We start from the raw sequence: 23,551 nt of genomic DNA, 5'->3' as shown, positions 1-23,551 counted from the left end.
GTCCTCGCCGTCGTCACCAGCGTCGAGCTCGTCGCCAAGCACAGCGACGGGGTCGCGTCTCGATGAACTCCCTCACCTATCTCTCGCGCCAGTTTGACGTCCTCGCCGCGCCGCACACGCCGCCCTCCACCCCTACCGCCGAGCATACCGAGTACGCGCTGCACAATGGCCACGCACGATACAGCGCCATTCCGCGCGTCAAGACCTGGACCAAATCGTTCCTCTTCCCCCAGTACCGCCAGCCGCCGAACCCGTCACCCCCTACCCGCCCACCGCGTCGGACGATGTCATCCCCAGCGGACTTCATTACCCTCGCCAGCCTCCAGGAATCACCCCTGTATCCGACCACCCCTCCCGCCTCCGACGAAGCGTCTACCTCCACGAAGGCCCCTGCACCCACACCATTCGAAGCCGAGATTCGGCGCATATTCCTCATCCGAATATGTCTCCTCGTCTGGCGCTGTCTTTGCATGGCGTGGACGTCTCTCTCCGGGGCACCGCTAGTCGAGACGCCCGAGAAGCGCTCGAGGGAAGGCACGGAAGAGCTGAGCTCCATTGGCGGGAGCACCATCGCGGATAGCGACTCGGATGGAACGGACGAAGAGGCGCCGCCACTCGTCCCGAAGATCAGCTTACACAGAGCCCCCCATTTACACTCAATACCAGGCTCCCGGACAGCGTCGGACCCCATCGTACATCTGAAGCCGCCAGAAAGTCAAGCGACGACGTCGCTGTCCGTAACAGAGCAAGCGCCCTCCGTCCCGGCATCCGGCTCATGTACACCTCCCGCACGGAAGACGCCCTTCCACAGACAGAAGACCCTCGTGCTCGATCTCGACGAGACACTCATTCACTCCACCTCGCGACCACTTCACCACGCAACCTCAGGCGGCTTCTTCGGCCTTAGTCCCTTTGGACGACGCAACAAGGGCGCAGCGCACACCGTCGAGGTCATGCTCGGGGGGAAGAGCACATTATACCACGTCTACAAGCGGCCGTTTGTGGATTTCTTCTTGCGCACGGTGAGTGCCGCCCGAATGTACGCCAGCGAACCCAGCTGACCCACGCCGTCTCGCGCAGGTGTCGGGCTGGTACACGCTCGTGATCTTCACCGCGTCGATGCCAGAGTACGCGGATCCGGTGATCGACTGGCTAGACGCAGGGAGGGGGATACTGGCGCGGAGGTTATTTCGTGACGTGCGTGGACTAAGCCTGGCCGTTGACAAGGGCGTGCTGACGAACGGTCTCAGTCGTGTACGCAGCTGCCGAACGGGTCGTATACCAAGGACCTCGCGCTGGTGGAGGCGGACTTGTCATGTGTATGCCTCATCGACAATTCGCCGGTGAGCTACAAAGTCAATGAAGGTGCGCTCCCGTTCCCCTTTGCTGTGCCACATACCGCCTTCTATACGATCCCCTCTCTATCCCCCTCTGGCAACGTTTCAGCACTGTGTCCCCTCGCGCCTTTCATATCGATGCAGATAACTTCCATCTACCTCAGTACCCTTCGTGTACCACGGTCGGCGTCTTCAGTCCTGCCACCCTGCTTCAAAACAGCACCCCCGTTCCATCATAGCAACCTTCTCTTACTTTCGTTTGTCAATAACGCGCAACTGACCTCACACCCAGCTAACGGCATCCCAATCGAGGGCTGGACGCACGATCCCTACGACGAGGCGCTTCTCGACCTACTTCCAGTCCTTGACTCGCTACGCTTCACGTCCGACGTCCGACGCGTGCTGGGCCTGCGCTGTGTTGGGGGCTCGGGCCGGTGACGCGGGCGGGAGGGCGCGGCTCGATGAGCCTGCTGCCTATAAACCTCCCACACCCGCCCCCTTCCACCCTTCCGCATCGCACGCATCAGCATCCCCTTCGCCTCTCCAGCACTCCCCATCGCAACGCCTCAACGCGCCAATAGTTCGCACATACCTCCGAATTCTCCAACCGCAACCACCCTGTCCATCTTGATTCGCCTCACCCATCCGTTCCGCGCGTGGGCTGCACCCGCCCCTTCCACGCATCACTTATTCCCTTCGTGTTCGCATATACTCTGTACATAGACTAATCACCGTCGTACTGTTGTCGCGTTCTTTGTTGTCGTAATCGAGCCCTTGTCCGTGGCTGTCGTGTTTACTTCCTGGCGTGCGAGGGTGTGCGGATGGTTTGCGGATGAGTGGGATGCGAGCGGCTGAACGGCTTGTAAGGCAGGGATGGAGCAGTGTGGAGGCAGGAATTCGCGCAAGGGACGCTGCATATGGGACTTGGTTGAATGTGGCGCGCATCGCGAGAGCGACAGTAACTTAATCCTGTAATATATTGCAAAAGAAAGACCGTCATTTCTCGTGTATAGTTTAGCTGTAGTGGCCTGATGGTAAGTAAGCCTGAGGAAGTGCATGGTTGCAAGGGAAGCTCCTTGGAAAGCGCTGGAAGAACAGAGTGACTCACGATGACTTATTCCCTCCATCTTGTATACTTACCTTCAAGGGATCGCAGCTAGGACACTCGCGCTCTATAGCCTGATGATACATTTATTGGTCCTGGATACGTGTAAATAATTATTCAAACAAGACAACATGCCGCAGAGGCGAGACGGACCCGATGTCAGGATGAGCGAAGCCCAATGTGAGGGCGAGGATAGCGCAAAGATGCAGATGAAGGGTACAATGAAGAGAGGAAGAAGAGAAGGATAATATAACAGCAGAGGCGAGGCGAGCGGTGCTGGAAGGATGGTTGGCATCCCGGAGAGCAGACGGCGCTCAAAAGGTGCGAGACGATGCTTAGAAGGGACGAGGGGACCGCACTCGACAGAGGGGCGCATCTACCGCAGCAATCCGTCTGACCCGGCTACCAAAGGCCCGGAGCGCACGAGACGGCAACGCCCCCTGCACGGAGAGCGGAGGTCATATCGCCATTGATGCCTGCAATTCCCTGAGCTGCGCCTCCTCGTCGTCTTCCACTGCTGCCTTCGCCGCTGTAGGATGGGAGTCAGGTATATTTCGGGTGGGATAGTGATTGTACACGCACGCTCCTGCGCCTTTGCTGCGCCTGGCGGTAGGTGCAGCGGAACGTGCTCTGCACCGACCAAGCGCTCGTCCAGTTGCTCCTGCTCGAGTTCGCCCAGCTCCGCGGCCAGCTCGTCCTAGGATTGACGTCAGATAGGGTGTTACTGTGGAATGCAGGCGCACACGCACCTCGTCGATATCGAGGCCAAGGTTGGCAGTATTGGATATCGCGTCCGCGACCTCGTTCGCAAGTTCGCGCTGCTCGTTGATTTCGGCCATCGTCGCGTCGACCTTGTCGATTGAGCTAGAGTGGGGCGGACGGTAAGTAATCAAAGACACTAGTCAGGTAATGGGGATAACGCACAGGTTGCCGTGTATATCTTTGAGGGCTTTCGTAGCCTGCTTCATTGCCTGCATCGTCTCCGCGTTGAGGTTAGCGTTCTCGAGCGTGTTGACCTGCATCTCGAGCTGCAAGCGTGTCTGGCCGAGGCGGTCAAGCTCGGATTGCGCCATCTGCTTGCGCTTGAGCGCAGCGGTCGCCACTGCGCGCGATGAGCATGAGATGGCTGGCGGAGCGAGCGGGATACACACCTGGCTTGTTGGAGACGGCATTCGCTTTCGCCTTCTTGAGCTCCTCCTCGATCTTCTTCTGGAGGAACTCCTCCTTCTTCTCTATCATCTGGAGATGCTGACGGAGGCCAACGATGGCATCTCGTGCGCTCTGCTTGGGATCGCGGCGTGCGCCAAAGAGGCCCATGAGTCCAGACATCATGTCGCGCAGTGACAGTCAGTGTTTAGAATGAGCTCAAGAGCAGCGGAGGCGGTCACGGCGGCAGCGCTCGGCCACGCGGCGCCGGATGGGGAAAGGACTCCGGGCCGGGCCCCGCGCCTGCGGGCGACTGGCGTCTGGATTGCGCGACCCCGTCTTGTCTCCCACCACCACCACGATGGAGGAGAGCATCAGCACGAGCGTATCCACCGTCAGGTCCCTTCACTTCCCAACCATTGAAATACCGCCGCCGTCAGCGGGACCCAGCTCCGTCCCCTCGTCGTCTCCGCGGTCCAGTGCACTTCCCTCCCCGCCAGACAGCCCATCCTCCGATTCGGTGTCTTCATTCCCCTCCGTTGCCTCTTCCGTCTTCTTCAGCTCTAATGCTGACAGCCCGTATCCGCACCATCCCTCGGACTCAGACCACGCTCGCGATAGCACGCAAGGTCTCGTCATTCCATCACTAATCCTTCCCGATGCCCTTCCACGCCCTACGCCCTTCGGTCAGACGCTCGGGGACGTACGGCTTCTCCTCCTCGGCGGAAGAGGTTCGGGAAAGACTACTCTAGCGAACCTACTCGTCGAAGACAACGAAGAGGTCGTGGAGAGAGGCGTGTGGGAAGACATCGACGGCGGCCGTGTCCTGCGCGCTTCCACATACTGGATAGAACACCGCGATGCACACGGTCTCGAGAAGTTCGAACCTGCGCACAACATTGAGATAGTCGAGCTCGCAGGGTACGACTATCACGACGACGTGCGTGCTTCTGATCTAAGCGCGCCTCACCTCTCGCTAACACGCGCCCCCAGGTGAACGGGATCGTCCACACTATCTTGTCGATCGTCCACGCGCCATTCATATCGGTCGCCCAGGCCCTCACACCCGAGAGCGCGCTCTCGCCCGTCGTCGCGAACCTCCTCGCCTCCTCGACGTCCCCGCTGTACACCGGCCTCGTGTTCCTCTCCCCATCAAGTACGCCCCCCACACGTTGTGTTTATCTGATTTTCTGACACCACAGGATACTTAGCCCCATCATCATACGAGCAGACGATTGTCGATCGCTTGGGGCTTCATATACCCATCGTGGTCCTCCCGCGCGCTGCAAGGTCACGGTACCCCGCCACATCACGGCTGTCTTCGCTGAGCCCACCGTCTGCTCTGTCGCTGCGTGCTACACTCTTCCGCGCACCTGACGCCCTCAATGCATTGAGAGGGGAAGCCGTTGACCGCTTCATGCGCTGGCGCGAGGTTGAGCACATCGCGAGCGAGATTTCCGTCGCGCGGCAGCACTCACTCGCCGCCAGTGACCGGACGTGGAGCAAGGCGCAGTGGGAGGCCGAGTGGGAGGCGACGCTTTCGCAGGACGTTTCTCGGCGACTGCGCGAACGCCGCGGAACGGTGACAGCGGCGCCCAAGTTGCCTTGTGGGGTGCAAGGCGCGCTCGATCCGCTACACCTGCCGTCCCTGGTGATGTTCTCGCTGTCTTTGGTTGACCCGCTGAGGAAGCGAGTGTCGGCCTGGGTGGCATCGATACCTGCGGGGCTCGCCATGCTCGGTGGGTTCTGCCTAGGACTTGGCATCGGATTCTACGTGCGCGTTTGAAGGCCCTCTCATCGCGTCCATACATGGCATCATTTCCTGTATCATTGTATGCGAGGTCATCCTTCTTCGCATACCCATCTGACCTGGTCGTGTACCTTTGATTTTCTCCCTCACGAACCCTTTACGCCTACTCACGTTTCTCTCCTTTCTCTTAACCTCGCGTTTCTCTCCTGCCTCACGCTCCATTGATCTCTAGACATGGCATCCGTATCTATGTATGTATTACCAGCTGTTGTATGTTGTCGTGCTGTATGTAGCTGGTGTGGAGGGTGGTTGGCTGTTTTTCAGATGGTGGTTGCTTTGAATATATGCATATGCGCAGTTTTAAGTGATCTTCATCGCAGCAAGATGAGTTGCCACAAATCATGACGCTGAACCTTCAACGAGCCCTCTGCTCGCGCCTTTGAGGCCCGGTGGCAAGTTACCACAAATGGTTCATACTATAGCTTTATGCAACCCATTGGATGAAGGATGAGCAAGGGGATATCGTTGTTGTCGTCAGTAGATGATAGTACATTGTCAACTTGTCTATTTCAATCGACTTCCTCCTTTTCCGCCGAAGCTCCCTCAGCCTCGCCCTCCGGCTGCTTCGGCCACCAATGCGGCCACCAGTGCGACGCCTCGATCTGCGTAACCTCGCTCCCGTCCCCGCTCGTCGGTACGTCCAGCTCGAAGCGCAGATCACCGGCTTCAGCGCCCTTGACTTGCTCGAGGCGCAACAGGGCCAGACCGACGCCGTGAATATTGGAGAGGAGCTTGCCGGTTCCGCGCGGGCGGGGAATGCGCTTGTGAGGTTGGTCGGGGGAAGGGGTATCCGGTTGGGGGGCTATTCGTGCGTTGACGGCGATGTTTTCGGGGAGGTGGGGGGCGGTGGGAGACGGTTGGACGAGGGTGGGTCTGAGAGGAGGTATGAAGTAATTAGCAAGTGTGACCACTGCATGCGTAGATCACTGACCTTTCGCCGGGCAAGTGAAGCGCGACGGGGAGAATGCGCTTGCGGACGACACCAGTGTGGTATGTCCGCACGGTAAGCTCCTGACCGACGTAGCAGCCCTTGCGGAAGTTGACTGCAGAGCTTTCAGTTGCAAAAGGAGAAAAAGGAGAGATGCTACGTACGTCCGCCCATTATGTCGAGGTTCGACTCCATCGGAAAGGCTTGTGTTGGCGGAATGTCTGCTGTACCCTCCGGCACACCGTGTAGTATCCTGTGCAGCTTGTACGCGTCTGTAGATGCTATGTCGTGGTCCGATGCGGCTTCCGCTTCAGGGAGAGTCAATACGACTTCGTCCACTCGTCTGCGCATACGCACGCTTATCCCCCTTCCGCACGAGCATCCGCGTCCCCATCCCAGGGGCGCGCCTGTCGTGCAGCGCCAGATCCCACGTCCCCCACGGCCACGCATTCAGCACATCCCAAGCAGGCTCGACCGCGCCGCTCTTCGCAAACGCCCACCGACGCTCGTGGTCCCAGAAGCGCTCGGCCTGCGGGGAGCCCCAGGCCTGCCAGACGTCGTACTCGTTCGTGACGTCCCGCAGCTTGACCTTGGAGCGGAGGATGTAGCGCTTGAGGAGGTCGGGTAGGGCGGTGGAAAGCTCGCCGGGGCGGGTGTCGTATTCGATCACGTAGCCTTTGGCGCCGGAGGTAGGATCAGTGGTGGTGTAGACGAAAGCGTCATGGAGGACGCGGCCCTGGGTGAATGCTCCAATGCAAGTGAGAGGAAGTAGGGAATGCTACGCACCTGCGGATGGAGGAAAGCCGTATAGAATGGCTTGTGAGGGGCATGAACCTCCGAGGCGACGAGTCCGTTGAGGAACTCGACTGCTTGGGAGCCTGTCACTGCAAGCAATGCACGGTTCGCCACGGGTGCGACCGTAGGCACATAGTAGATGAGCGCTCTCAGCGGCGCGAGCGACATGGGGGGCCAGGAGCGTAGTATGCAGGGTACGATCGCGCGGAGTCAGAAGCTAAATGGCTCGGAGGGGGCGTCGAGGCCGACAATCTAGACTCCAGGGGGCGTGTGAGGCGCGGAACAGCAGAGTCAACGGCGAGTGAATCTCAATGATAAGGGCCTTAGACCAGCTCTGGCACTGAGCGGGTGCGGAAGCTGAGGGCAAGCCGGGGCGGGCGGCGGAGGCGCGCGAGCGCGTCGATCGGCGAAGCGTCGGCACGCTCGGGCACCGGCCCTTGCCTCCGCCCGCCATGTCGTCCTCCTGCCAAGGGCTCATCGCCGCTCTCAAGGACTGCCTCATGCATTCCGACTGCGTTATTAAGGACGGGCGGATGCCCTCGGACTGCCTGCATAACCACGCAGATGAACTCCCGCTGGAATGCCAGACCCTCCGCCGCGCAACCTTCGAGTGCAAACGGGGCATGGTGCGTGGTATCCCTCTTCTCCATCATTTGACGCTGACGAATATTGCAGCTGGACATGCGCAAGCGGTTCCGGGGGAACATCGTCGGCTCGCAGTACACATACCAGGCGGACCCGGAAGAGAAGGAGCGGGAGGCAAAGCTATTGGCAGAGGCCATGGCAAAGCACTCAAAGCCGTCAGAAACCGCATCGTCTTCATGATTCTTCTCCCTCGAATGAACCCCCACTCAACCACCCCTCACGCCCAGCGTGCCGTCGCATACAGCTCTCGCATCCCAGCCCGAGCCCGCCGCGGAAGATATGCATGTTCGTCAGTGTGGCACTCTCAACGTCGCAATCGTAGGTATAGCATTTGGATGTATGTGCGACGATCCCCATCCTATCTTCAGGCTGCTTGCAGGATTCCTCAGTCGCATCTTCGAACTCCGGTCCGGAGAACACCAACGTCGTTTTGCATGTAACGGTGAATTCACAAGATACTACTAGCCATTGCTTCGTGGTCTTCTTACCGCAATGGTGTGTATGGGAATAGAACAATGCTGCCCGTGCAGTTCACTCCTCAGTGGCGCAGTCTTGTTTGGTCGTTTTGTTTGCTCGTCTCGACCGTGGGATAATCACACATTGTTCCATTCGATCTCCTCGGTGATCCGCGGATTCGATTTTGAACTTCAGCCACCACCTCTGAACAAGCGCCCAAGCACCTCTGGCAGTACAGACGAGCGCTATCTGCTTCATCATCTGTCGCTCGTATAGAAGATAACACCTACCAGAAGACTTTGCTCGCAATGGAGGCCTCTTCTGTTTACATCGCTGCCTCGACGAACCGACACTCTCATGCCGCAGATGTATCTAGTGAAGATCTTGTCGCCTTCGGTACAGGAACAATGATTGCTCTCTGGCCAGCAGAGGGCTGCGGCGATGCTGGAGTGCAGGAAACTCTGGCTAGCGACCATGCGCGGGTGACTTGTGTGCGCTTCATTGCCGCTGACCGCCTGGCGAGCGCGGATGAACATGGCTTGTTGAGACTCTGGCGTAGGAGGAAAGGGCAGGTGAGGAATATCTGCGTAGAGACTATGCCTGAGTGTACTTACACAAGGTAGTGGACATCAACAGCTAGCGTGAAGGGTCATTCTCAGGGCGTTTCGTCCTTGTGCGTGCGCGGGACGCTGCTCGTGTCTGGGTCCTCCGACGCTACAGTACGACTATGGGACTTGCAATACGAAGGTACAATATTTATCGGTCGCCTATTCAACCTATCTGACATCCGGCAGACAAAATCGCTGAAGTACAAACAATATCGCTCAACGGGCGCTATCCGCTTTCTCTGGCCTTGGCAAACTTGCCAGGGACATCCAGTAGGTCTCCGTTATGCAGCAAATAACCAGGGGGGCTCATGAATATCGCCAAGCTATTATCTTGGCCATCGGCGACACCAGTCGCAATGTGCAGTTATGGACTCGTTCTGAGGACAAGGTTTGCCTCAAAATGCAGTACACACTAATCGGCTCGTAATGACGACCCCTGTCAGTTCATAAAGGCTGCTACTCTTTCCGGACACGAAGACTGGGTCCGTGCCCTCGCTTTCCGCGAGCCGGGCCCAGCGTCTGGCAGCGAAGGGTCTTCTTCATCAGGCGGAAGCCACGAGCTATCCGCGCTTGTCCTGGCCTCTGGGGCGCAGGATGCGTCCATTCGGCTATGGAATATTGAGCCTGTGCAGAGAGGTTTTGCGGATGGCACGGATGACCTCCTGGACGCATTCGAGGCGTCGCTTGGCGAGACGACCGATGGAGAGGAGGGTGGAAGGCAAATCACGACGAAGCGACATCTGATCACTGTGAAGGCAGGCGAGAGGTAGGCTTGACAACAACTACTCAAGGTACTTTCTCGAAAGACTAAAACCTCCCTATAGCACGCAGCAGTACTCCGTCACCTTCGACGCTCTCCTCGTTGGTCACGAAGCCGGCGTTACCTCCCTCTCCTGGCGCCCCGCCGGGAACCACCCTGATCCCGCTCCGACCCTCCTCTCCAATTCCACCGATTCCTCCCTCATTCTTTGGTCGCCTGCGGCTACAGGCACCCTCTGGGTTACCCGCCAGCGCTTTGGTGACGTAGGCGGGCAGCGGCTCGGCGGTTTCGTTGGCGGTCTGTGGGTGGCGCGCGGTGAGAGCGCTCTGGCCTGTGGCTGGGCGGGAGGCTGGAGGAGATGGGGATGCGCGGCTGTGGAAGGTGTCGCTGGGGAGACTTGGGAGGAAAAGGGTGCGATCACTGGGCATAGTGGCCCGGTGAGGGGATTGGCGTGGGCGCCGGGTGGGGAGTATCTGTTGTCGACTGGGTGCGTTCTTTCACTTCCATCAAGATTCCTAAGGATGTCTTCGACGCTCACAACTTCTGTAGCCTCGACCAGACGGCGCGAATACACGGACCAGTAGTGACCGCTGGAGGTGCATGGCACGAGATCGCACGTCCGCAGGTACATGGCTACGATCTGCTTCGCGGCGTTTTCCTCGACAGGCTACGGTATACAAGTATCGCGGACGAGAAAGTCGCACGCGTATTCGATGCACCGCGGAGTTTTGTCGAATCGGCAGAGCGGTTGGGTGTGGCCACGTTCGATGCGGCTGAGGTGAGTCAACTGTAGATTCACCAACCAGTTCTGACAGTGATGTTTGGATGTAGAAGCATACGAGGCCACAAATGGCCAGCTTGGCGCCTCTGCAGCTTTCGAATAAGGCTACGAGCCAAGGTATGTCTTCACGCCACCAATGTCCTGTCCAGGTTCAAGGATTCCTTCTACAGACCCCTCCGCTATGTCTGCCACCGGAGATATCACAGATCATCGTCCTTTCGAAGGCGAGCTTGCCGCAATTACGCTTTGGCCAGAGGCTGAGAAGGTGTTTGGTCATGGTTATGAGGTGCGCTGCCAATTTCGATTAAACTGCGGTCTCCTACTTTAACGATACGTCGCTATTAGCTCATCGCCCTCGCGGCCTCCAACTCGAAGAAAATTATCGCGACCGCATGCAAAGCAACAACGCCAGAGCACGCCGTCGTACGCCTCCACGACACGGAGCGATGGCAGCCCGTCGGCCAGCCACTACCAGGTCACTCGCTCACGGTCACCCGCATTGCATTCAGCCCAGACGATTCTCTTGTACTATCTGTGTCTCGCGACCGTACGTGGCGGTTGTTTGCGAGGCAAGAGGATGGCGGTGCGTGTTTTGTGGCACCGAGGCTCCTTCAGTGTCTCACTGTAACAAATCTCCTTCAGGCTATACACCGCTCGCTGCAGACAAGTCCCACGGCCGCATCATCTGGGACTGCGCGTGGGCTCACGAGGGCGACGTCTTCGCTACCGCATCTCGCGACAAGACGGTGAGCATGGGTAGAGACTTTTCTTGCTCATAGAATTGACGTCTGCGGTAGGTGAAAGTCTGGCAGAGCGATGGAAGTAAGTGGACAGCAGTGGCCAGCATCAAGACCAAGGAGGCAGCGACGGCGGTGGACTTCGCACCGAGGAATGAGAATGGACGGTATGCTGACTACGACTCTCTTCTCTGAGAGGAGCTCATATTCGTACAGTCGCCTCCTCGCCGTCGGGCTCGAAAACGGGGATATTCTTATTTACGCTGGCTCCACTACCGACACCTCGAAATGGGAGCTCGTCACCTCGAAGTACGTTTTTGAAGCACCACCCCGTTCCCCACTTACCCTTTCCAGAACACAATGGCACGTCGGCCAACTGCAGCAGCTCAGCTGGCGGCCCTCTCCACCCGCAGGGGCCGGCCAGCAGCTCGCAAGCTGCAGTGAAGATGGTACATTGCGGATACTTTGTGTCCGAGACAGATAAAGTATGGCATCCTAAGGGCTACGTGAACGAGGTGAGAATCTGGATACAGTATACAGTCAATGCTAGCGAGTAAGACGAAGAAAGATATTCAGTATCGAGACAGTAGTGGGCTGCGTGCGATATGGGTATCGTCGATGGAGATGGGTTTGGTTTGTATGCAGCATGGTTGGTGGGCAGTGAGTAAAGGACGAGCACGAGAGTGAGGTTATGAGAACATGGTGAATGGACATAGAACGAGCAGGGACCTGTGCGATAGAGATACAAGAGTTTAGACACCGGGCGTTAGTCAGACTTCAAACAATGTCACGCAGACTCATAGGAACTTCGGGCTGTAGTGCTGTTAGCGCACGCTCGACAAGAACAGGTCGAGGTTCACTTACACATTTGATCTTGTAGAAGCACTCTATGGAGCGCAGCATCTCAACGTCGCCGCCGGTCGCCGTCACGAAATTCACGACAACGCCAGCACGCGCGTAGTTGGGCGCCACCGCAGGGGCAACACGATGAGCGTACTCCTCAACCGCCTTGGGCAAGTCTGAAGAAAAGGTAAGTATGTGTTTCAACGTCCGAGATTTTGGACATACCATAGTTTATGATGAGCGGCACATGCGACACCTCGTTCGTCTTGACCTGCACGTCGTACACGACGAGGATCTTCGTGTTCGAGGGACGCATCAGCACCGACGCAGTGCTCCTAAACTTATTCAGCGCGGCCAGCTTTGTTCCCGCGTTCATGTCGCCGTGCTGCAAGGTTAATCAGCACGCGAATGCAATCGAAATGAATCGACACTAACCAGGGGCACGGCCTCCAATCCTCGACTCGCAAGCTTATACACAACCGCATCAAGCGAGGTCATCCCTCCGACATGCACGATCGCCTGCGGAACCTCGACATCGTCGAACAGGTCCGCCAGCGCATCCAACTTCCACTCGCGGGCCTGCGTGCTCTCCGCGCTCGTCGCGCCGCGTCCCGAACCGATGATCCCCAGCCCGTTTTGACCTGGAGTCGCCCCCGAGGCATCCGTACGCCCTCCACCCGCCGTAAAAGCCAGGTAGAGGTAGAACTGCCGCAGGTTGCGCGACCCCTGGTTGTCCGAGTGTGTAACGTTCCCATCGCGGCGCACGAGCACGCGCACAGGCTCCTTGAGGTTTATCGCGGTCGCCAGGTTGAGAACATCTTGCGGGACCGTGTTCGAGAACAGGGCCGTCTGGCGCTCGATGCCGGCAGGCGAGTTCGGCGAACCGTCGCCGTTGCTGGGGGACGGGGCGAGGGAGAATTTACGCGGCGCCTGCCCAGTGCCGAGGCTGCCGAAGGGGTTGGCCATCCCAGCAGAACCGGCAGGCGGCGTATCCGGGAAGACACTTCCTGGCGCGGGAGGCGGTGCGGGAAGGCTAGGGCCTCCGGAAGGCCGCGAGCGCGGCGGCGGAAGCAGCTTGACAATATGGAACACGAACTCGTGCAGGTTGCGGGCAATGAGTTGGTCGACCTCGTCAAGCACGAGGAAGCGAACGTCCGCGCCGCTGAGACCACCTGGACTGGTAAAGAGCGCATGCAGCTTGTGCGGCGTACCACAAATAATGTGGGGCATGTTCTGCTGAAGGAGACGCAACTCTGCGCTGAGGTCGCTGTTAGCCGAAGCCGCACCGACACCAAGGGCTGAGCGGACACCAATGGGACCGCCAAGGTCGCGGATCATCCGCTGCGCTTGCGTAGCCTGGTCCACTGTGGTAGATACCAAAATCGCCAGAGGACCGCGATTAGCACTGCGCGGCGGCATATGCGTCACCGCGATCTGAATGGCCGGTATAACGTAGGCCGCAATTCGCTCCTGCGTAGGGGGCGCCTGTGCAATGATGTCCGAGCCGCGCAGGAGGAACGGCAGCGCCCTCTGCTGGATCTTATTCGGCGGTCCGAGACTGATACGAACTTGAGTTATGGCGGGAGTACGGACCCTGTTGGCCACTCACCCAAATTTGGTGAGAGACCGCAGCAGCTCTGGCGCGAGCGGCAGCTGCTCCCATTTTGACAACATCGGGCCCTCCCGCTGAGAGCCCCCCTGAGTCCATTCACCATTCGCATCGAGGACCTATAGATCATTGTCAGCAGAAAAACATGTAATATTCCTGTGCAGATACTCACGCCAGAAGAGTCCCTCCGCTGCAAGCCCGAGACCGACCGCCTTTTGGGGCCCAGCAGGCTGTCACCGACATTGCTCTGGCGAATAACACTGTCCGTCGGGCGCGGCGGGAGATCCAGGTTGCCCGTCGACCACGTCCTCATAGGCGGGTTCGGCAGGTTCGCGAGCCGCGCCTGCGCAATAGAAGGCCGACTCGGCAGTCCCGCATTCATCATTGGGTTGTTCTGCATCAATGAGCCGGAGGACAAAACTTGGTTGGGGGCGATGTCCGGCGTGCTCGGGTTGCCTAGCATACCCGGGTTGAGCGGGGTCTGATTGGAGAGGCCTGGCGTGTTGGTCTGAAGTTGCTGCGTCTGGAGAGCTAGGAGCTGCCCGACGGACGACGTGAGCGTGTTCAGCCGCTGGGAGATGGACGAGATGTCATCGTTGGGTCCCTGCTGGTTTGGCGCAACGCCGCCGAAGGACGGGCGGGGTCCGGCTAGCGGCGGAGGGATAATGGAAGGATTGTTGGGAGCGAATGGGTCCTTGAATTCGGGCATGCCATTGTTCAGCGACATTGACTGCTGGGGCGTATTGAGCGATCGATCAACGAGAAGGTTGACCTTGCGATGCATTTCGCCGATATCGCGCTGGATCTCGCGCGTCGTGAACTCGCAGCGAACGAGTCGGTCGAGGATGTCGCGGATCATGGGGGACGCCTTGAGTTGCGCCTCGAAAGTAGACTCGTTACTGGCGAACACGCTCGCAGAGTCCAGGGACGAGACAGGCGACGACGAGAACGGGAATGATGAAGGACCATTATTTGCGTTGCCACTGGAGCCACCACCACCGACGGGAAGCGGAGGAGTGTTCATGGGCTCGCGACTCTTCTGATGCTGTAGGAAGAACGCGGCCGCTCCCGAGCCGCGCATTTCGTCTGGTGCGGGCGTACTGTGCAGGATGTCGACGCCCTCTGGGAAACCATCCAGCGTGCCTAGCTGGCTAGGTTCGCGCGTCTGTCGGCTTTCCATGTTGGCGAACGAGGTTCTGCCTTCATTGACCTGTCGTATAGACGGGCTCGGACGGCGTTGCTGCTCGTCGCCAATGGGACGAGCGGCGGGGCTACCACGCGCAGAGAAGCGTTGCTGGTTCTCATCGTGTTCCGATGGCGGGCTCGGTGACGAGCGGACGGAGCGATAGTCGGAGGGAGAGATGGAAAGGGTGGAGGAGGACCGTTCCTGCCGCTGAGGGCGGGCAGCGAAGGTTGGGCCGCCGTCATCCTGCGGACGGCCTGCTCCGGGAAAGAACGGCATCGAGGACGGGTTAAGCGTCCTCGCCATGGTGGTTCGAGACAAGGAAGGGGTCCGATGGTCCCGCGACAATCAGAGCTTGCTGGCAATCAATTGGAGGTCAGCGGCTGCAGCGTGCGCCGCCCTATATGAACGCACCTGGCGCGCGCAGAGCCTTCACAACACGCTTTCCATGCGCGGTCTTCGCTGTCGGGCACCTGCTCGCGAGTACACGGCTGGAAAGCGCCTTTGAGGTGGACGCTCGAGGATCAAGAGATGCGTTGACTGCCGCATGTTCATCCGACCGCCAAATGTAGCAATCATCTCTCGCGCTCACGCTTATTGTTCAACTTGTCACATGGACCCAAAACTATTGTTCTGAAATTTGTTTATTTCGATGCCGACCGGCGGTTCTACCAACGAGATTCCCACAACCAAGAGACCCAAAACATGCGAACAGAACGCGCTCAAGCGGCGGGAGCGCTACTTCGAAGCCCTTCTACCCTTGAGCTTGAGCATCTTGATTTCCTCCTGGCGAGACAGTTGGAGGAACATCTCCTGATCGAGACTGGAGGAAAGAAGTCAGCGTTGCTGCGCAGCGTAGTACCCTGTGAGAGAACACACCTGTCGCATTTGGTATGGGAGCGGGTCCTCGGCAAGCCCTTCCTTTCGACCTCTTGCACTACACACAGCACGCTCAGCCGCTTCACCAGGTCAAAAATTACAGAACTCACGATTCTTCAGCCAGCTCATCTCAGGAAGCGAGCTCGCCGACAACGTCACCAAGATCTTGTTCTGACCTCCTTCGTCGAGCGGCGTGCCGTTTAACGACAGGGCAATCGGGAGGGCTTCCTTGTCCGTAAACTGCACCACTGCGTACTGAGAATCGCAGTCGCCGACGAAGCCAGTTGGGTAGTGTGTATACTGGAAGACCATGTTACCGTACGCGGTCCGTATCTCGGGGTCCCCCAGGACACGGGCCTTGGATTCGGCTTTGGTAAGCTTATCATCGAAGAGCTTCCGCAACGCAGTGCGCGTAAAGCTGGTCTTGAGCTGTGGACGTTCACGGTCAGCGTGGGAGGGTAAAAGAGTGGTTCCGAAAAGCTCACGCAGCCCACAAACACATAGGGAGCCCGAGTTGGTTTCAAGCCCGCCAATTCTAGCTCCTTCAGACGCTCCTTTTGCCTCTCTTCGGACTTGCGCTTCAGGTTCTGTATGTAGGCAATAGTAGCCTCATCGATCTTTTTCTCGCGCTCCTGCTTGCGCTTCTCCGAGGTCGGGAAGGCGCGGCGACCCCTCTGATTGATGTAGTCGCCATTATCGAGGATGGACTTCGCGCGAGCAAGGGGACGGTGAGCAGGAGGACGATGAGCAAGGGGACGGCGATGCTTAGGCGCAGGCTGAGAGAGGGCAGATGACACGGAGAACGTAGGGGTATGAGCGGAAGTGTCGAGGCAAGATGGGGGAATCGAGGGGCCCGGACCAGAGGGTATAGCCTGAGTGGCAAAGACGTTTGCCGTCTGAGGATACTCCATCGCCCTGTTGGCGGTAGAGAAATCCACAGACCCAGGATTGGTGGCCGGGCCAAAAGGTATCGCATGGGCAGTCTGAGTAGACATCATAGAGGTCGACGAGAGGACCAAATTTCGGAAGGTATAACGCAGAGAAAAGAATGCCGGCGCTTGAGGGAACTTGAGGACGACGTCCCAACGACAAACCATCCACATATTTATATTCCTCCCCGCGGGAACATATGCTGGCAGGTCCAAACCCTTGACGTCCAGCTCAGGGCTCATTGCGCAGCCATCCATTGTACCTGCATTGGCGCCGGGCCATGATGGCCCCAAAATGGTCAAGAACAAACGCAAGTCCGGTGTTTGTCAGTGCACGCGCGTGGAGGCATGTGTGACCGATCGCGGGGTGGAACTGAACACGTGGGCGCGGCTTTTGCTTTCGGGCCGGGCAGTCCGCGCCGGCGCTTACTCTCGTGCATTCATTAACATTGCTCGTTGGCTTTGACCATGTCTATTACCACTCCTACGGGCGCGTATCGCGCTTTGTTGCGTGAATTGAGCAAGTCGGTGAGTGGAGCGCGTGATATGAATGGAAATTGTGGTTGACGACGGCGAAACGAGGCGGTGAACAAGGGCAAGGTGCCACCTCAGATACGCGGACACTACCGGACGCTGGTAACTCGGTACGGCGCAGACGAGCAGACTCGTACGTCTACAGCGACCTCCCCCCGCTTTGCTTGCTGATGAATGACTTCTCTTTGCACTGCATGCCTGCCCTGGACCGCGCAACGCTCACCTCAATGCATGGCATTCCCTCTCCCCTGCCTTCCTCCGCTTTGCCAAAACACCTCCGTTCCAATTACCCCAGGCCAAGCATTCAGCTCCGACATAGAGAATGCCGTGCTATTCTTGCGATCACAGCGCGAACATAAGGTACGCCTCCATGCTGTGTCTCGTTCATCTCCCCGCAACATTGCCCTCGCTCTCGCTTGTCGAGCAAATTCCGTGGATGGCTCTGTTTTGCCGACATGCTGACAATCCGTTGTCAGGCTTTGCTCGAGCGCTACAACCCCTTGTTCAACCTGACAGCCGAGGAACACATCAAAGCCACCGCGAACCGCGTCGGCCTCAACATGCCCATCACACCAGACGGCAGTAACCCGGAGGGCAAGGAGTAGCACGACGCATCCGCTACGACGCAGTCATTCACACATATCATGCAGTGAAGCATCCCTGCCCTCACATTCGCACATTAGAGTGGTACAGTAATAGCATAACAGGCTCCCCATCTAAACAAGCAAGCGAGCGAGTCTCCGAGTAGCGTACGGAGCGGCACTGGGTTTTCTGGCGTAAAGCAGGCCAGCTGAGTTACATAGGGACAGACGGCGAGCGCCCCGTTCCCAAATTCGAGTCGGGGTCGCATGATGTCGAGCACTAGTCCGGTACAGCACTGGTAAATGGTCCTCTACTGAGCACATTTTCTACGTCACGTCGATCCTGCGCCGCGCTGGATATGTGGCATGCTCACGCGAACGTGGCGGCAGCGGCAGAAGACAGCGGCCAGGTAAGCCAGGGGACTGAAGGAGGTCATTGAGACTTCTTCTCGTCCTCGTCTACGAGAGCACTGGTAGGGTGTAAGTTCCCGTAGGCAGGGTTGTGAAGGGCGAAGAGCTCACTCTTCCTCGTCACTGCGGTCGTCTGAGGCGGTCTCCCCATGGAAAACCACCCTGAATGCGATTCGCAAGACAAGATAGAACCAGATACACTGTATTACCTACACAAGGATCAGCATAGTAGCTCACGGAAGGAAAGGAGGAAATTCACCTGTAATGCAGCCAATGCACCGTTAAAGGCCCAGTAAAAGTTCTTGGTGAGGAAGTGTCCCTCCTCGGGTGCCCATTTGAGCTCGATGATCTTGTCTATCGACCAAGTTGACCGCATAACCATAAGGAAGAGGACGTGTCGCGTGATAAACCATGACACAAGGAAGATCGCGAAAGCGTAGTCGTAAATTTGGTGTGGAATATCCAGGTAGCGGCCCATCTTGGCTAGCTTGGGGTGGGGTCAGCTGGGGGACATTAAAACGCGCGAACATGCGTACCGGTAGCCAGATATCACACCAGTCCATGAGAACCATGATGAGGCAGCCGATGCGCGTGAAGTTCGTGTAGTAGCTAGAGAGCATGAGGAAGATGGTGATAACGTGATGCGTGAACATCTGCCAGTGGTCCTTGCGGCGCGCCTCGGCGTTCAGGACGAGCATCTGGTGCATGTAGCACGCGATCTCCATGAGATAGAAGAACTTGACGGGAGCGGCGAGGGTGGCGTGGGGATACTCCGTCCACAGGTCAGAGAGGTCGGCGAACTTGGTGGGGAGGTTGATGTGAATGTACTTGGGGGTAGAGGGATCAGCACAAAATTACGTTTTAGTGGGGGAGGACGTACGAGGCCGAAGGCGAATTGCCAGATGTAGTATATCGCGGACCAGCCCTGCTCTGCGAAGCGTAGTACGGACCGCTTCATGCGCTTCTCCTCCTTCGAGTAGGAAGACGCGTGCCCGTTCGCGTGTCCGTTCGATGCGCCGTTCGCAGACGCCGCACGACGCCTCTTCTCCGCCCATCGCGCGTCGAGGTCCCGCTTCAGCTTCCAGTGCGCAAAGGGCTCGAAGAGGTAGATGCGAAAGACATCGCGCAGGACGGCCATGGCGGCCATTAATGTGATCATGAAGCAGAGGTCGAGCGGCCCAGTTCCGTAGTAGCGCGATTCGGGGAAGGAGTCGGGATTTTTGGGGGTGGGGATGGGGTAGGAGAGCTGAAGGAAGGGCGTGACCATCTCTGACCATGAGATGGAGGCCATGGCGGGCAGGGGGGCGGGTTGACGTGGAGGGGAGGAGCAAGGTACGCGCCTCGCCGCTCTGGAGGATGTCGGCTCAACTTGAACGAAAAAGTCGAGCGACCCGGACGCGCTTTCATTTCTGCAACGCACGTGCGCCTGCACACATCACAGGCTAATCCGAACCAGCGAGCGCGATGGCTCGAGCTCGTCCACTCTAGTCCCTCCCAGACCTCGATACAAAGCCTAATCCCCTCGGTTGGACGTGTACTGTGTTGCCAAGGCAAGCAGCGAATTTTCTACGTGTTTAGACGTCGAATTTTAAAGGCGCCCGAACAAGTCGAGGGCCCCCAAGTGACCCCCTTGACCGCCACAAATTCGTCCGCTTTTGCTCTCAACGATGGCGGCGACGACGAGCACGGGGCAGCCCAACACTACGCTCTACATCAAGAACCTGAATGACAAGGTCCAAAAGGATGAGCTTCGCCACCAGCTCTACGCGCTCTTCACCACATACGGGCGCATCATCGATATGGTTGTTTCCAAAGCCCCACGCATGCGCGGCCAGGCATGGCTCGTCTTCGCCGATCTCGCGAGCGCAACGACGGCGTTGAGGGCATGTCAGGGGATGGTCTTCTATGACAAGCCGATGGTGCGTAGCGCGTTCCCCTGGCTTGGTACTCTCGATTAAAGTCGCATGCAGCACATAGACTATGCGAAGTCAAAATCCTTCGCGACATTGAAGCGCGAAGACCCCAACTTCGTCCCCCCAACAGCTGTACATGCGAGCCCCTTCGTCAATGGCAAGGACCCGAACAAGCGCGCGCGCGACGAGGACACCGCCGATACGCGACAGGCGAAGCGTGAAAAGGCAGATGAGTCGTCCGACGAAGAGATGGAAATCGACGACGAAGACGAGCAACCGACCCAGCAGGCACCGCCTCCACCTCTGACTTGTACGTCCCCCCTTCAACCGTGTCGCAACATTAGCTTCATGCGTCATTCATTCGAAGCTTCTGCCGTGCCTACGATCGTGCACCAAGCCTCCTCAAGATTACTTTGCACGAATTTGCCGCAAGAGGTTACCGAGGATGTACTCTCTGTACTCTTCCAACAGTGCGTCTGCTCACAATGCCTTCTGAAACTGGCTGACGCGGTACTTTTAGGTACCGGGGATTGATTTCCACCCAGGTCGTGCAATCGCCGACTCCTGGACCCGACGGATCGAAAGCAAAGATGGCGCAGGTCTTGTACGAGTCGGCAGCGCTGGGATCAGTGGCGAAGGAGGCCCTCGATGGCTTCCAGCTGAAAAAGGGATGGAACATGTCGGTCGCGTACATCTGAACACCCTCTGCTCGCTGTCCTGCGTGCTTGCCCTCTGCCGGTATGTCCCACCGGACTCCATTCGCCCTTGCAACTTTCGTGTAGCATTTTGTTCAGATGTACCCGACATTCACATATTCTCTGTATTCTATCGTCTTGCTTGCAGCTTCGGACCACACGACTCAACATGCGATTTCCGCTCGTCGGTCATTGGGAGTGCTAAAGGTCAAGAAGTCGATGATATGACTGGCAAGATGAGCAAGGTGCATTCCTTCAGAAATAGCGTATGTAAGACCGCACGGTCCGCACTGCAGTCTTCCAAGAACATGAGCGGCATACTCATCAATAAATAGTTCCACGACGGTGGCGCAGGCCTCAAGAAGGCAGGACTTGCTTCAGCTGCTTCATGATGTCGAGTGCTTTCTGCAGGTCGGGATCGATGTTCTTGCGCGCCTCCGCCTCGAACTTGCCCGCGCTCAAGGACATGGCTTCCAGCGCGGAAAGGACCTCCTTGTCGTAGATGTCTTTTACGATGCGATCCACGGCGGGCTGCATGTACTTCTCGAGCGCTTCCGGAGTGATGCCTTCCTGCTGGCGCGGCAGCGGGTGTTGTGGTATGGGATCCCGGGCTAGAAGATGGACGAGCCCGTCGTTGAGTGAATGAACTTGCGCTTCGAGGGCCTCGCATTCGTCTTTCTTCGCAGCGATCTGACAGGAGTAAGCAAGAGGGCATGCAGAAGGTGCAAATGACGCGTACTCTGTCCTTGATTGCCTCGTTCTCCGCCTTCTTCGCCCGCAACTGCAGGATGAGCAACTGATTCGCGCGTATCTGTCGCAAGGACACAACGCTCTCCTTCGCCCGCATCTCCATTACTTCGTCGATTCCCTGCATCCGCGCCGCCGTGTGGTCAGCCATCTCCATCTTCCGTGCCTTCACGGCAGCAGCGACGCGCGGCTCCAGTCGTGCGCGTATCTGCTCTTCTTTCTCGGCGGCGATATTCGGGGCTGGCGGTGCGTAATCGTACTCGTCACGCTTGTATTTCTCGATCTCAGCATCTAGGAGCTTGACGCGCGTGTGCAAGTCGGTAGGTGGAACCTCTCTGAGTTCCTCATCCACGTCCATTAGATCATCAGGCGTAGTGGACGAATGGCTTGCTTTCGTGTTGCGCTCAGGTGCAGGAGCGTCGGGATCTGGCAATACAGGAAGCATCGCGAACGCCGGCGCAATACGACCTAGCCATGCATTCAGCTCTGCCGTGTAGCGTTTGACCTCTTCGTAGTCGCGATCGGCGTCGAAAGTCGGCGGAGGGGTGAACACGTCCTTGTCGGCGCACACGAAGGTCAGATGCGCGAGAGCTTTCTTGAGATCTGCCTTTGCCTTGTCGCGCGCGCGACGCAGCTCTGTACTGTCGTCGTTGATCATTTCCTGCGCGCGTACGGATGCGTGAGCGTAGTCTGCTGAGGACCTTGCCTTGCGCCACCTCTCGTAGCGCTCGTGCGTCTCTACGGACGCTAATTTGCACCGGATGACTGCGAGCATCGCGCTGTCAATGGCTTAGCAAAAGGATGATACACAGTCACAAAGGAACGACGTACTGAACCACTTCGACGTATGCCTCGGCGCGCTTGGGATGGTGCGCCATAGCAGCTTCATCAGGTTTGACCCGTGTCTTTGGCGGCCTAGAGAGCGAGCGACGCTCGGGAGGACGTGAAGTAGTCGCTGCAGGTGAAGGCGGCGTTTGGGGGCGTGGAACGTTGCGCTCGGGCGAGAAGACAGCTGCCCTAGGTGAAGGGACCTCCGCCCGTGACGATGATGGCTCCGGTCGAATGGGCGACGACGATGGAGGGGGTGGAGGTGGCATGTCGGGCTTCTTTGCAAGCTTCTTGAGTGGGATTTGACTGCCCGACGCACGCGGGGTATCTGGTTTCTTGAGAGAAGGAGGAGGTACGGCAGGCGTCGCTGGTGTGGCCGCCGGCTGGGGATCCCATGTAGACGGGCCACCCCATCCACTGTCTCCTGTATCCCAATCGTCACCTCCAATGCCCCAGCCACCGACATTGCCCACTCCAGACGATGCGCCGTCTCCGCCACTCTCAGTGTTCACGCTGGACTTGGTTTCCCCGGATTTCCAGCCAAAGAGACCTGAAGATCCCGACGGCGGGCCCTCTCTGCCTTTGCCCTTGTCGACTGGCAAGGACGGTGTCGTCGACGTAGAGCCACTTTCAAACTTGACGACGGGCGCGTCTCGATGTGGTGTTCTGTTGGAAGAGTTGCTACGAGAGGGAAGGGCCCATCCCGCACGATCGAAGGTATCGTCCGGCGGTGGTGGCCCACGATGCGGTACAGGCGCAGCAGGCTGCCTACCGGCCGCGGATGATCTACCAAAGGCAGAGCGCGGTTGGGGCTCCTCGTTCACATCGAAGCGTAATGGAGGGGGAGCAGAGGGAGCGACAGCGTTGCGATCTTCGTGGCGTGGGTAGTTGCGCTGATACACGGTATCAACACAGGTATTGCGCGTCAATGGTAATGCCAAATTCACTGTGGTTGGCCATTCTGGGTCCTCAGGGTGTACCCATGGACAGTTTTGCCACCCAGCATGGCAATCGCTGATAGGATTTTGGGAGTCGGGATTGCGCACATACTGCAGCATCGTTAACGGGTTGCATTGATGACGAGACAGTGGCGCACCCTGCAGCGCACTCGACGTTTTTGCAAGGTCATGATTGATAACGGTAGGCGCACCAAAAGCACACTTCCTCACGGTGGCGAGAGTCAAAAGTGGCTTCGTCAGGCTTCGTCGCTGTTCGTGGCGGCGCGTGCATCAAGAGTGACCAAAAGGAGATGTCTGCGCGTTCGATACTGTTACAGCAGATGCAGTAACTT

The 23,551-nt window shown here is 58.1% G+C and overlaps 12 protein-coding genes across 12 annotated transcripts; 5 read left to right on the top strand and 7 right to left on the bottom strand.

Annotated features, from left to right (window-relative positions):
- Positions 1-953: 953 nt before the first annotated feature.
- Positions 954-1,775, top strand: SCHCODRAFT_02500748 (NLI interacting factor; the record flags this gene model as incomplete). The annotated part of the gene is made up of 4 exons (XM_003038019.2): positions 954-1,022; positions 1,081-1,197; positions 1,251-1,365; positions 1,630-1,775. 4 exons carry the CDS (start codon positions 954-956, stop codon positions 1,773-1,775), a joined length of 447 nt encoding a protein of 148 aa, XP_003038065.1.
- Positions 1,776-2,462: 687 nt separating this feature from the next.
- Positions 2,463-2,899, bottom strand: SCHCODRAFT_02622883 (uncharacterized protein). The gene is made up of 2 exons (XM_050345151.1): positions 2,596-2,899; positions 2,463-2,537 (listed from the first exon to the last, which is right to left on the bottom strand). The coding sequence occupies exons 1-2, from the start codon at positions 2,735-2,737 to the stop codon at positions 2,494-2,496; spliced, it is 186 nt and encodes a 61-aa protein (XP_050200598.1). The 5' UTR covers positions 2,738-2,899; the 3' UTR covers positions 2,463-2,493.
- Positions 2,513-3,807, bottom strand: SCHCODRAFT_02622880 (Snf7-domain-containing protein). Its single transcript, XM_050345150.1, has 5 exons — positions 3,594-3,807; positions 3,367-3,544; positions 3,192-3,306; positions 3,025-3,139; positions 2,513-2,971 (listed from the first exon to the last, which is right to left on the bottom strand). The coding sequence occupies exons 1-5, from the start codon at positions 3,769-3,771 to the stop codon at positions 2,901-2,903; spliced, it is 657 nt and encodes a 218-aa protein (XP_050200597.1). The 5' UTR covers positions 3,772-3,807; the 3' UTR covers positions 2,513-2,900.
- Positions 3,808-4,247: 440 nt separating this feature from the next.
- SCHCODRAFT_02677735 (uncharacterized protein) lies at positions 4,248-5,705 on the top strand (the record flags this gene model as incomplete). Its single annotated transcript, XM_050346719.1, has 4 exons — positions 4,248-4,319; positions 4,370-4,528; positions 4,582-4,744; positions 4,800-5,705. 4 exons carry the CDS (start codon positions 4,248-4,250, stop codon positions 5,372-5,374), a joined length of 969 nt encoding a protein of 322 aa, XP_050200596.1. The 3' UTR covers positions 5,375-5,705.
- A 103-nt stretch (positions 5,706-5,808) lies between these two features.
- On the bottom strand, positions 5,809-7,501 carry SCHCODRAFT_02622873 (Aminomethyltransferase folate-binding domain-containing protein). The gene is made up of 5 exons (XM_003036661.2): positions 7,113-7,501; positions 6,684-7,062; positions 6,491-6,634; positions 6,330-6,441; positions 5,809-6,271 (listed from the first exon to the last, which is right to left on the bottom strand). Exons 1-5 carry the CDS (start codon positions 7,287-7,289, stop codon positions 5,908-5,910), a joined length of 1,176 nt encoding a protein of 391 aa, XP_003036707.1. The 5' UTR covers positions 7,290-7,501; the 3' UTR covers positions 5,809-5,907.
- Positions 7,502-7,573: 72 nt separating this feature from the next.
- Positions 7,574-11,665, top strand: SCHCODRAFT_02599188 (WD40 repeat-like protein; the record flags this gene model as incomplete). Its single annotated transcript, XM_003038018.1, has 20 exons — positions 7,574-7,747; positions 7,797-7,936; positions 7,994-8,055; positions 8,135-8,208; positions 8,232-8,261; positions 8,444-8,794; positions 8,846-8,969; positions 9,017-9,100; positions 9,154-9,218; positions 9,274-9,596; positions 9,655-10,077; positions 10,140-10,368; positions 10,464-10,488; positions 10,542-10,657; positions 10,717-10,954; positions 11,014-11,117; positions 11,169-11,275; positions 11,325-11,417; positions 11,463-11,557; positions 11,589-11,665. The coding sequence occupies 20 exons, from the start codon at positions 7,574-7,576 to the stop codon at positions 11,663-11,665; spliced, it is 2,934 nt and encodes a 977-aa protein (XP_003038064.1).
- A 220-nt stretch (positions 11,666-11,885) lies between these two features.
- Positions 11,886-13,873, bottom strand: SCHCODRAFT_02501358 (P-loop containing nucleoside triphosphate hydrolase protein; the record flags this gene model as incomplete). The annotated part of the gene is made up of 6 exons (XM_003036660.1): positions 11,886-11,921; positions 11,973-12,127; positions 12,177-12,336; positions 12,387-13,509; positions 13,561-13,679; positions 13,733-13,873. The coding sequence occupies 6 exons, from the start codon at positions 13,871-13,873 to the stop codon at positions 11,886-11,888; spliced, it is 1,734 nt and encodes a 577-aa protein (XP_003036706.1).
- Positions 13,874-15,373: 1,500 nt separating this feature from the next.
- On the bottom strand, positions 15,374-16,743 carry SCHCODRAFT_02622860 (uncharacterized protein). The gene is made up of 4 exons (XM_003036659.3): positions 16,108-16,743; positions 15,733-16,051; positions 15,623-15,680; positions 15,374-15,566 (listed from the first exon to the last, which is right to left on the bottom strand). The coding sequence occupies exons 1-4, from the start codon at positions 16,723-16,725 to the stop codon at positions 15,482-15,484; spliced, it is 1,080 nt and encodes a 359-aa protein (XP_003036705.2). The 5' UTR covers positions 16,726-16,743; the 3' UTR covers positions 15,374-15,481.
- Positions 16,744-17,019: 276 nt separating this feature from the next.
- On the top strand, positions 17,020-17,690 carry SCHCODRAFT_02700411 (uncharacterized protein; the record flags this gene model as incomplete). The annotated part of the gene is made up of 4 exons (XM_003038017.3): positions 17,020-17,079; positions 17,134-17,218; positions 17,405-17,445; positions 17,562-17,690. The coding sequence occupies 4 exons, from the start codon at positions 17,020-17,022 to the stop codon at positions 17,688-17,690; spliced, it is 315 nt and encodes a 104-aa protein (XP_003038063.2).
- A 494-nt stretch (positions 17,691-18,184) lies between these two features.
- Positions 18,185-19,344, bottom strand: SCHCODRAFT_02500392 (longevity assurance proteins LAG1/LAC1; the record flags this gene model as incomplete). Its single annotated transcript, XM_050343096.1, has 4 exons — positions 18,185-18,286; positions 18,337-18,564; positions 18,614-18,904; positions 18,958-19,344. 4 exons carry the CDS (start codon positions 19,342-19,344, stop codon positions 18,185-18,187), a joined length of 1,008 nt encoding a protein of 335 aa, XP_050200595.1.
- Positions 19,345-19,739: 395 nt separating this feature from the next.
- SCHCODRAFT_072118 (RNA-binding domain-containing protein) lies at positions 19,740-20,729 on the top strand. Its single transcript, XM_003038016.1, has 4 exons — positions 19,740-19,996; positions 20,048-20,300; positions 20,358-20,460; positions 20,511-20,729. Exons 1-4 carry the CDS (start codon positions 19,745-19,747, stop codon positions 20,686-20,688), a joined length of 786 nt encoding a protein of 261 aa, XP_003038062.1. The 5' UTR covers positions 19,740-19,744; the 3' UTR covers positions 20,689-20,729.
- Positions 20,730-21,042: 313 nt separating this feature from the next.
- On the bottom strand, positions 21,043-23,438 carry SCHCODRAFT_02687862 (uncharacterized protein; the record flags this gene model as incomplete). The annotated part of the gene is made up of 4 exons (XM_050346803.1): positions 23,357-23,438; positions 22,264-23,309; positions 21,425-22,211; positions 21,043-21,375 (listed from the first exon to the last, which is right to left on the bottom strand). The coding sequence occupies exons 1-4, from the start codon at positions 23,387-23,389 to the stop codon at positions 21,043-21,045; spliced, it is 2,199 nt and encodes a 732-aa protein (XP_050200594.1). The 5' UTR covers positions 23,390-23,438.
- Between the last annotated feature and the right edge of the window lie 113 nt (positions 23,439-23,551).

This window comes from Schizophyllum commune (assembly GCF_000143185.2).
Source record: "Schizophyllum commune H4-8 unplaced genomic scaffold SCHCOscaffold_5, whole genome shotgun sequence".
Lineage (NCBI taxonomy): Eukaryota > Fungi > Basidiomycota > Agaricomycetes > Agaricales > Schizophyllaceae > Schizophyllum > Schizophyllum commune.
The sequence above is the reverse complement of the archived record's forward strand: the minus strand, read 5'-3'. Positions and strand labels throughout refer to the sequence as shown.

Coding starts and splice junctions, on each gene's coding strand:
- SCHCODRAFT_072118 (XM_003038016.1), top strand. CDS start 19,745: ATGGCGGCGACGACGAGCACGGGGCAGCCCAACACTACGCTCTACATC. Junction 19,997..20,047: donor TCTTCTATGACAAGCCGATG/GTGCGTAGCGCG, acceptor AGTCGCATGCAG/CACATAGACTATGCGAAGTC. Junction 20,461..20,510: donor CTCTCTGTACTCTTCCAACA/GTGCGTCTGCTC, acceptor CGGTACTTTTAG/GTACCGGGGATTGATTTCCA.
- SCHCODRAFT_02622873 (XM_003036661.2), bottom strand. CDS start 7,289: ATGTCGCTCGCGCCGCTGAGAGCGCTCATCTACTATGTGCCTACGGTC. Junction 7,063..7,112: donor CGGCTTTCCTCCATCCGCAG/GTGCGTAGCATT, acceptor GCATTCACCCAG/GGCCGCGTCCTCCATGACGC. Junction 6,272..6,329: donor CTTCACTTGCCCGGCGAAAG/GTCAGTGATCTA, acceptor ACCTCCTCTCAG/ACCCACCCTCGTCCAACCGT.
- SCHCODRAFT_02622860 (XM_003036659.3), bottom strand. CDS start 16,725: ATGTGGATGGTTTGTCGTTGGGACGTCGTCCTCAAGTTCCCTCAAGCG. Junction 15,681..15,732: donor GATGAGCTGGCTGAAGAATC/GTGAGTTCTGTA, acceptor TGCTGTGTGTAG/TGCAAGAGGTCGAAAGGAAG. Junction 15,567..15,622: donor TCCCATACCAAATGCGACAG/GTGTGTTCTCTC, acceptor TCTTTCCTCCAG/TCTCGATCAGGAGATGTTCC.
- SCHCODRAFT_02622880 (XM_050345150.1), bottom strand. CDS start 3,771: ATGTCTGGACTCATGGGCCTCTTTGGCGCACGCCGCGATCCCAAGCAG. Junction 3,307..3,366: donor AAAGATATACACGGCAACCT/GTGCGTTATCCC, acceptor GCCCCACTCTAG/CTCAATCGACAAGGTCGACG. Junction 3,140..3,191: donor TTGGCCTCGATATCGACGAG/GTGCGTGTGCGC, acceptor CGTCAATCCTAG/GACGAGCTGGCCGCGGAGCT.
- SCHCODRAFT_02622883 (XM_050345151.1), bottom strand. CDS start 2,737: ATGCCAACCATCCTTCCAGCACCGCTCGCCTCGCCTCTGCTGTTATAT. Junction 2,538..2,595: donor TTCGCTCATCCTGACATCGG/GTCCGTCTCGCC, acceptor ACACGTATCCAG/GACCAATAAATGTATCATCA.